The 10,036-nt window shown below is 37.7% G+C and overlaps 2 protein-coding genes across 2 annotated transcripts; both read right to left on the reverse strand.

Moving 5' to 3' along the window:
• Nucleotides 1-821: 821 nt before the first annotated feature.
• Nucleotides 822-7,830, reverse strand: zpax1 (zona pellucida protein AX 1). Its single transcript, XM_067383206.1, has 22 exons — nucleotides 7,316-7,830; nucleotides 7,078-7,205; nucleotides 6,924-7,000; nucleotides 6,678-6,773; nucleotides 6,473-6,597; nucleotides 6,259-6,399; nucleotides 6,075-6,182; nucleotides 5,834-5,998; nucleotides 5,650-5,746; nucleotides 5,235-5,452; nucleotides 5,013-5,166; nucleotides 4,536-4,744; nucleotides 4,346-4,463; nucleotides 4,061-4,260; nucleotides 3,869-3,983; nucleotides 3,604-3,773; nucleotides 3,424-3,533; nucleotides 3,198-3,328; nucleotides 1,761-1,950; nucleotides 1,204-1,342; nucleotides 1,035-1,137; nucleotides 822-940 (listed from the first exon to the last, which is right to left on the reverse strand). The coding sequence occupies exons 2-22, from the start codon at nucleotides 7,101-7,103 to the stop codon at nucleotides 864-866; spliced, it is 2,769 nt and encodes a 922-aa protein (XP_067239307.1). The 5' UTR covers nucleotides 7,104-7,205; nucleotides 7,316-7,830; the 3' UTR covers nucleotides 822-863.
• A 176-nt stretch (nucleotides 7,831-8,006) lies between these two features.
• Nucleotides 8,007-10,014, reverse strand: ttc32 (tetratricopeptide repeat domain 32). Its single transcript, XM_067383207.1, has 3 exons — nucleotides 9,880-10,014; nucleotides 9,536-9,702; nucleotides 8,007-9,337 (listed from the first exon to the last, which is right to left on the reverse strand). The coding sequence occupies exons 1-3, from the start codon at nucleotides 9,999-10,001 to the stop codon at nucleotides 9,210-9,212; spliced, it is 417 nt and encodes a 138-aa protein (XP_067239308.1). The 5' UTR covers nucleotides 10,002-10,014; the 3' UTR covers nucleotides 8,007-9,209.
• Between the last annotated feature and the right edge of the window lie 22 nt (nucleotides 10,015-10,036).

Here is a 10,036-nt window from a genome sequence, read left to right on the forward strand (position 1 = left end):
GCTTGATATTGTGAACTGGTATAGCTCACCATATTTTAATGTATTGTCATTGTTTGCACTACAAGTCAGCATGTATAACTGCTTCAGTTTACTGCACTTTGATATATTCTTGTAATTTCCCTATAGCGGCTAATAAAAATGAGAAATCTTGCACATTCACAGAAAACACCTTGAAAAATGACTATGCCATCATGTGCATTTTCACAAGTTCATGTTTTGTAGTTTACAGTATCAAACCTTGTACTTTGAAACCAGTTTGAGCTTTCAGGCCCCAAAAACACCATAGTGTAAATGAACCACCAAAAAAAAAAAAAAAAAAAACCCAGAAAGTTCCGTTTTGTTGAAAACTGTTGTGTAAGTGGCCCCCCAAGCAACAACTTTTGGTAACATTGGCCTATCATACAAGATTTGTGATTCAAAAGTGGAAGCATACAAGCTTGATAAAACTTTACTATAGGAATACATCTCAAACAGCCTTGTTTTTCACAGACTAAATTAGAGCTTTTGCAGCAATAATGCAAAATCTGAAGGTGTGTAACAAGTGTAAAGTGGTATAGGAATTATTTTGTCCACCTAGTTTCTGTACTTTTTTATAGTCTGCCATTAATGCTGTAGTTGTGAAGCTGCTCAGATCGGAGTATCTGCTCCACAGTGAGAGTGGAGAAAACTGAACTCAAATGACGATCCATGTAACACCAGGAAGTTACAGGTAAACATTACAAATGTTTTATTCTCCCTTGGTTTAACCAGGCAGTGCCGTATAGAAATTCCACAAATACACATTAGGCCGAAATTGACAAACTGAAGGACACCAAGATAAAGCTTTTTGAAGGAGACTTTATTAAGATTGCAAAACAAATTGACTAAGCGGCAGAGAGCAGTATTTTTCCTGACGACAACTGTGCTTTCTGGATCTGGGCATCAGTAGCGGCTCTTCGTACTGTAACAAAGGGGTGGGGGTTAGATTGGTTTGCAAACTCTCTCCAATGGACAATTTAGCATACTGGCTAGATGTATAGGAAACAGGAGCATACCTTTATTTCCAGTTTTAAAAGGAACGGGAGATGGACACTGTCTCTTGCAGATAACATCATTCTGATCGACATCACAGAGCACAGCATCACAGTGCATATAGATCTAGGGAGAGAAGTAATATTAGCGATACAGCCTAGTGCACAGTCACTTCTTAGATAAGATAGTTACCTGATCTTGGATCATGACATCATTCTGCACAAAAGTAAACATCTTGATTTCAAAGCGTTTCATGTGAGATGGGTACGGAACCACACCGGGAGTCACAGGGTGGAAAGTGGTCTGGTAATTGTCAGCCAGATTCACACAGCTGTCAAGATCAAAAGATAAGTTGGATGCAAACAAAGCTGGATTTTAAAAGGTCTGTCCTTCCTCAGCAATCCTACATTTATGCCCTTGACAAATGCTTTTATGCAGCTTGCACTGTATTTAAGGTACGTTAAATTTGCTTTAAATGTTCCCAGGAACAGTTGCAATGCATGCAGCTAAAGTTGATAGAATTCTGTACCCATACTGCTGCCTAACACTTTAAACTCCATCGTATAAAAGTTAATTTGTGATGGAACGCTGGGGAAAATCTTTTGGATCAAACACAGGATTTCTATAGACTTGCTTTAGAAATAAAGGTTTGTGTAACGTGGATGGCCACAACCCGTCATTTAGGTAGGATTGATCAGTAACACTTAATATGAAAGGCTTAGCAAAGGGTCAATAAATACTTAAATTACCCATCTACAATCAAGTCCCATCTTGGAGTAGAGTTCCGGCCTTCTTTCAGAGTAGCCCAACAGTTCTCCAAGACTAGCTCTATCTGAGGATCAGTGGACTGAAGCAACACCACTTCAAAGAACAGAGGACTTCTTAAGTACTGTACAACTGGGTAGTCCTCCTCTTCATAGAAGTTATTATAAGCGCCATCTGGATTGAGAGAAAACAACAAACAAAAAAAAGACAAGATCCATGAAGTTATCCCACCATTTTTTTTTTTTTTTTATTATATAGTCTGAACTAGGACTATAGTCTGGGTAGTATTTTTATATTATATTATACATTTTATATTATATATTTTTATTAGTCCTAGACACCACTTTACACCTGATATTAACCCCCGTTTTGGGTTAAGAGATCACAAATTCTCAGTACTAAATGCAAACAAAAATACTTAAATTTGGTTCAGACTCATCCATTATGATTAGGAGCAGAGGAGCAAATGTACAGCCAGACCCTAACCACACCCACAACTCTGGACATTCAGTGGGGTGGAGAGAGTGTTCTATAGTGTACTATTCTTCCACTCCACTGGACATCCAGAAAGGAGGAGCTGGCCATCAGACTCTGCATAAATATATTCAAGTGGTACTTGCTGCAATTTTTCCCCAGACAACTAGATTAAGCAAAATAGAATGTCTTAATTTAGGACCTAGTCATCCATCATGGAGAAGAAAAAAAAAAAAAAAAAAAAAAAAAAAAAAAGGCTAAAGTTGGTTTTAAATTTCAAGAGCAGGGATCAACTCTGCCCCTTCCTAAAGGAAGTCAAGCTTCACAATCCCACAATGAACCTCGCAAGCAAGCAGCTCAACTTGAATTGAAAAGGCTTGTTCTGCTCCACCCTCTCCATGCCAGTGGATACTTAAACGCACCAGAATAAGCTGCCTATCCCTGCTAAAGATGGATGTGCAGTTTTGCACCTTGAAAATTAAACATTAGCTACTATATAGTTTTAGTTTGCCTAGTTGTTACACCATTGTAGCAGCCTCAAGGCCCAGATATACTGAAAGCAGAGAACTGGGCTGACATTCTTAAAAATAAAAATTGGTTTCGGGGGTTTGAAAATTTGCCAAAGCAATTTCCAGAAAGGCGTTTACCATCCAAGTGAACCTTTGAGCAATCATTGGCCAGTAGCAATTGTGTAATGGGTAGGTGTGCGCCAAGGCCTTTGTGGAGACTCTCCAGTTCACTTTTGTTCAGTCAGTTGAGGACAGAGAAAATGTAAACACTTAAGAAAAAGTAATTTTAGCTGAAAGTGATAGACCCTGCTCTTAACAATGTGGGCATCATTGGAATTTTTGGTCAAAGTACACTTCTGCACAGGTGTCATTTTGGACTTCAGAGTATCTGGGTCTTTCAGCAGATGGCACAGAAGTTGTTACAGCATTCTAGCCTACCCCTAGAAAGTCTCAGTACAACTTGCAGCTCCCCAAAACCAGTCTCTGGCAAAGGTTCACTTTCCCGCAGATTTGTGACAAAGGCAACTGTCCGGGTATCATTTAGAGTGTAAAAGCAGGAGATGGTCACTCTAACAAAGAGAAAGAACACATTACAATTTCAAAAGACAAACAGGCATGGTATATTATATCCAAAAATGGTGTGTGTATATATAGTCCATCTCACCGATACTCTGGATCAGGAGTAGAGGGTACTCCTTTTCTACCCTGCTGGTAAACTGGTAGCCCGTTACCTAAAGTGATTTCATTCTGATACATCAAGACGCCATCATAGAACTGAGGGAGAGACGGGAGCATAAGAGGGGGCACGTTTAATACTAGGGCAGCTAAAGCATCACCTCCATACCGTTCTAGTGGTTCCACAACTGTTTGCATCAAAAGAGAAGTAGGCAAAGCGGTCATTGCTGAATTTGGGTCTGCATGAGGGATCTCTCAGGGTAAGTTGACGGGGGACAAGCTGAGGTACTGATTCCACCTTTACCGCAAGGGCTGACATGGAGCCATTGCTGAAACACTCTGGAAAAGGTCATGCCAAATCCATTGTTATTCAAGGCAAAATGCCATGGAAAGTGCTCGTTAAAAGGTTGATAACACCATGCAAAAGAACATACCAGTCATGGTCATGGGAAAGTTGCAAGCCAGGGAAAAATCACTCAGGGACCATTTGTTGACGGGCTCCCATAGCAACACATCAAGTCTTGCTCTCAAGGTTGATGGGTACATCAGCTGCCAAGCAAAGCAAGACACTTAAAAACACAGCAATACATACAATACATACAAAAGGTAACAAAGGGAAGTCATACCTCAAATGCAACATCAAGGGCTAGGAAAGGCACCACCAAGCTAATGTGAGTAGCGTTCTCCTTCATGCCATACTCTGCACTCCGGGCTGGAGTCAGGTCACGCGTACCCAGCATAATATTAAAGTTTTTACCAATATTTCCATAGGAGATCTTTATGTAGAAATTTTGCTCGTCACAGGTTCCACCCACAGTTGGGAGAACTGGATGGGGGAAACAACTCATCAGCAACGAAAAAGTCCCTTCAATATGCAAGAAATGTCTTCTGATACCCAAATTGTCACTTACTGATATCTTGAAGACGGACATCAACACTTGTTATGTAGGAGAACGGAGTGTATTCAGGGAGGATCATAAAACCGTAGACAAGGGGAAGACTATAAACCATAGCCAATAGATCAGTTTGCTGCAACAAAACAAAATGCAGATCAGAAACGGCAACAAAACAGCCCTGCTAAAAATTATATTAGACACTCACAGTTTTCACAACAAAAGGATCAGAGAAGGGGACTTTAAGTCGAAACGCCTTGGAGCCATTTTGAAAGCGCTGTTCCTGTATGTTGAAACCCCTCACATTGGCCTCTGCTACAGTAAGAACTCCAGTGGAAAAGGTGATGTTTACCAACTCAACATCGTAAAGGAAAGGACCCAAGAGCACATCAAATATCCTTTGGTCTATATCAGTGACTACAAGGGAAGGGATGTCAAGAAGCCAGCCATTAATATTTAAAAAAAAAAAAATTCCTGCTACACTAGCAACACCAAATGGATTAGCAGTTAGCACATAAACCAAGCCAAACATTAAAATATTGGCTTAATCAATGGTGCAAGTAAGGGGCAAGAGTACATGTTCAGGAAAAGAGGGAACCTTGTTTTGGAAGTTTTGCAATGTTATTTGATGCTGCTAGTGGCATGAATTACTTGCTTGGAACGTCAAAGAACCTACAACACTCACGGTCAACAAGTTGGGGTGGTCTAGGCATAAGAGGAGTCTTGATGGGGAAGAGGACGGTGTATCTAGTAGAATCCAAGCCTCCCTCACTCCACAGTAATTCCAACATTGCCTCGATGCTGTATCTGATGTGGTACTGGTTATTCACAGCATGACTCTACAAAAGGATACCACCATTAGCTCTAGCTCAAGACTTAAAGCAGTCAAATTCAAGAAAAGGCAAACCTTGTAGTAGCCATCTGGTCCACCCATTGGTATTTTCATTGCAATTTTGTCATCTTCTATTGTCAAGACATATCCTCTAACGGCCATTTGTTCAGAGCTTACTCGCATTCCATCAATTCCCATGTACATCCCAAGGATACTGGTCTTTGAAGAACTCATTAGTGGATTAAATCGCGGGAAGTACCAGGTGATCATTTCATCCGTAAAAGTCAGTCCACCTGTAAGTGAAGCAATAGATTAGGGTTCCTCCATCCTGGTCTAATCTGAAGAGTTTAGTTCTAACACACCTACTGGTAATTTAAGTAAACCCAAAGACCTTGTTTAGTTGACAGATGTATTAAATTGAAAAAAAAAAAAAAAAAAACTCAACAAGAAACAAAAGGACCCTGAAAATATTGGGTCGAGTGTCACATACCAGTTGGACATGCAGCAACAGTATCCAACATGGTTACAGACCACTGTCTCTTGAAGTAGGTAGTCACCCTGATTATCTTCATTGGCACTCCATTCACCTGTAGAGCAGGTACATCCTTAGCGCTAGCTCTCTTAGCATTATCTCTTAGCAAACTAATGAAGGTAGCACTAGAGTTTGCACTCACATTTTCTACATAGGTCTCAGGCATGTCATAACCACTTCGCAGCACCAATCGAGACTTGGTTGTTGTTACTCCATATCCTGTCTTTAGGGCATCTTCCAACACCATGGCTTTTTGTGTAGGTGTGAAAAACACCATCCGCCAGATGTTGTATTTGGAGGTAATAGCCTGGAAGGTGAGGAGTGCACATGTGACCAAGCTGCATATGCAAAGAGGACACAAAACAAAAACTGAATCTCCATACCTCAGAAACTGTATCGGTCCATTGGTTATCAAATATTACTTGATCTTGGGCCTGCTTTGGCCGCCTACGCATGGATGTAATTTCCCCTGGCAATCGGTTAACGGAAACCTAGGAGGAACCATTGTTCAGGATATCTAAAAGGCACCATTGCTTGATTTGTGGAAGCAGCAAGCAAAAGATTTACCTCCATATAATTACGATCGCAAAGAATTTCACGGGGGGCCCATTGGTCGTGGGTACAGGTCTTCTCCACCAGAAGGACATCTTGCGCCGCTTTGACACCTTGCACCCGGACACGCATGTCAATATCAAACAAATGATCATCCTGAATGGAGAAGAGACATAGGTGAAAGACAGCAGAACACAGCAATTGTTTAAGGCCAAAGACAACCACTTACCTCATTTCCTGCAAAACAGTTGAGGAGAGATGCAAAGACTCTGTAATTACCCCAGGGATCAGAGTCTATACTAAAGCCACATTGACTAGCCAGGTTTGGCGTTATAGGCACAATTTGGGAGCCATCTGACAAGGAAAAAAGTACAAGGTTAAGACATGACTATAGATTACAATCAAACTGATTAGCAATATAACAAGCAACCTACTGATAGCATCAAATTCAACCAGACTTCCAACAGATAGAGATTTATCTACAGTTAGCCGCATATAATTTCCCAGACAATCGGTTTTCAGTCCATTTCCTGAAAGGCATAATTTGAAAGAAACAGAGGGAAAGTAGACATTAGTGGCAATCATGACTCACCACACCTAAACAATTACACACACACATACATATATATTATATATATATATACACACACACACACACACACACACAAAAACAAACATACTTTGGTTGAAATTCTGTGCTGGAACCACATTGAAATTCTTCTGTGCCAAAACCACAACCATCAACATCCATAAAGTACTGAAAGAGAATAAAATACATTTTTAAAAAAAACAAAAACAGCAACAAAACACTCTTAACAAGAGTACACAACTTACCAAATCCCAAGAAGCCATGACATCATTGCTAAAAAACGGGCCTCTGTTCTCAGGTGGTCAAGATCTACAGAAACCACCACAATTTAAAGCCGTGAAGATCAAGAGCTGAAGGCAATACTAATAGTTTCCTAAAGGAAAAAAACAAATATTGTGCACAGGTGATGCCCATCGTCAACTAAAGAGCAGGTGTCATGAGTTAACTATCATGCTGCAGTATTTAGAGAGAGGAATTCCTTACCGTTACTGAATGAAAGCTAAGCCAGCCAATGATCGTTGCAAGAAATTAGGACATTTAAGTAGCCTTTATTAATTTTTCTAAAAAATAAAAAAATGCATTACTTGTGTGTGTCTTGAAACAAAACAATGGCACTGACATAGTAAACATTTGCAGTGGATCAAAAAAGTTTATCAAAGTTGTCCTAAGAAGAAGGTTTTAGGACAACCTTGATGAACTTGACTACTGTATTTTAAGATGTCAGTGCATGTTGCTTTCAGTTAAGGCAGTTTAAACATGCATTTTAGTCCGAGACTAGGCTTGAGTAATCACAGTTTTTTCTTTTTTGGTATTTAATTTGAGGATACAACCCATACTGGAAATAAATTCTATTTAAATCAACCTAAAATCAACATTTAAAATATAATTTTGATTTGTTGTTTTATTTTGAGGGCAAATATGCACCAGGCATATTCTTTACAGGTCTTGTGAAATTCAACAAAATGTATTTTAACAAGATTACAAAATGCATAAACACAGGCAAAACAAACATATATGTATATTTAAAAAAAAAAAAAAAAAAAAAAAAAAAATATATATATATATATATATATATATATATATATATATATATATATATATATATATATATATATATATATATATATATATATATATATATATATATATATATATATACATAATTATTGCACCACTTCTGATTGAGATCAACAGTTATTCAAAATGATTGAAAATGTACACTGTCATGCATTTTATTCAGAACAGTATTCACTCACATTTTCAGGACAAAAAAAAATACATATAAAAACATTTAAAACGTTTAAATGTTATTTAAACTCATAACTGCACAATCACAAGCCTATGACAATAGGCTTGTTCGAGATGCATCGGCGCTGCGCAGACCTAACGGCGTATGGCATCAAATTTCTGCAAGAGCAATTCAAAAGCATAAGAAGTCGTATGCTCTCGATCAGTCTGCACAGCGCCGATGCATCTAGAACATGCCTACAGAGCTGGGTAGTCACGGATTACATGCAATCTGAATTACGTAATCAGATTCCAAAAATCAAGAATTTTTTTAAATAATCAAAATCAGACTACAGTTACTTTTTATGGATTATATGATTACATATTATTTACACAATGGCAGTAAGTTCACACAATTCATTGATTCTCCTAATTTTTTATTTTTTAATATTCATATTTATTTCATAATAAACCTGCCACTTGTATACGTTCATGATTCTTCGAGTTTTTCTGGTGGTGAGGGGGAAATATAGATGAATAGATATGAAATATAGATTAAATAATAATAATATATGAAATATAGATTAAATATTTGATGTAGCAGTGATATTGCTGTGAACTTCATGTTTTTCAATATTTGTTTTTGTAATGTTGCTGTTTTCTAAATGTACTTGATATTAAGTAAATATGTTTTAAAATCATTGTTTTATTCCGTGTTACTATCAGCAAACACTAACAGGTACATTAGTGTTAGTATTTTGAAGTATTAACTGTCCATCCATTGCACTTTAAAAAGAAACTGTTGAGGCTCTTGTTGGTGAATAGAATATATTTTTTGGAATATAATTTTTCTTTGTATCTGTCAAAATAGTACAAGATTATTTTACAATATATGTGACATCAAATAAGGGTTAGCACAAAAGTAATCTAAATGTAATCCAAAAGTAGTCCGATTATGTTATCAAAAATGTGTAATCTAAGTGATTATATTACTGATTACAAATTTTGTCATGTAATTTGTAATCAGTAACTGATTACAATTCATAAGTAATCTACCCAGATCTGCAAGCCTATTATAACTTATTGTTGACGCAACAGTTCAATCCACTTGGTTCAGATGAGATATCTAAAATTCAACGATTTGCTCTCATTAGTAGCTTCTCTTCATCTTTTCTTCGCTGTCCCAGAGCGTCTGACTCAAACTTTCTTTAGCATCTTTAAAATCAGGATTCAGCTCCAGGGCTCTCCGAAAGTCACTCTCAGCCTCCTTGAAAAATCCTTGGGAGGAAAAACACATTGAAATCATACAGCAGCCCTTAGTGGAGCACAAAAAATTGACAGAAATAATGCTCTGGGGAAAAAAAGGAAGTTTAAGATGTTAAGCATGTTTATCTTCAAATAAGCAAGGTGGGATGCATGAAGATAAAATACTTAGAAAACTTAATCTACAGCCTTATGGTTAAACTTTGTACCTACCTAATCTGTAACGTATCAATCCTCTGTTATAAAGTGGCACTTCAAACAGGCTGTTGATCTCTATGGCCGAAGTATAGTCATCCATAGCTTCATAGAAATCCACCCTGAGATACTTCACCTGCCCTCGATTATTATAGGCGATGGCCAAATCATGAGCATTACATTTTCTAGAGATATATATATATATATATATAAAACATGTGATTATTAGTGAATGGCAAGCTATCATAGTGTTTTATGTTTGTACTTCACAATTGACATGTAACGTAGTCTATGCTGCTAATGTTTACACTGGCAGTGTCTTACTAAATCATTTATTCACATAAAATTATAGTCATTAATACCTGGAATTGATGCATGACTCGATGAATTTTGTGTATAATTCCTCTGCTCGTTTAAAATTCTTACTGTTGAACTCATCATGTGAGTAGGATTTTTGTAGGATTATGAGTTCGCTGTCCTCCATGAGACGCGCTACTGTCAACTCATGAATATTAATTA

This window comes from Chanodichthys erythropterus, chromosome 4 (assembly GCF_024489055.1).
Source record: "Chanodichthys erythropterus isolate Z2021 chromosome 4, ASM2448905v1, whole genome shotgun sequence".
Taxonomy (NCBI): domain Eukaryota; kingdom Metazoa; phylum Chordata; class Actinopteri; order Cypriniformes; family Xenocyprididae; genus Chanodichthys; species Chanodichthys erythropterus.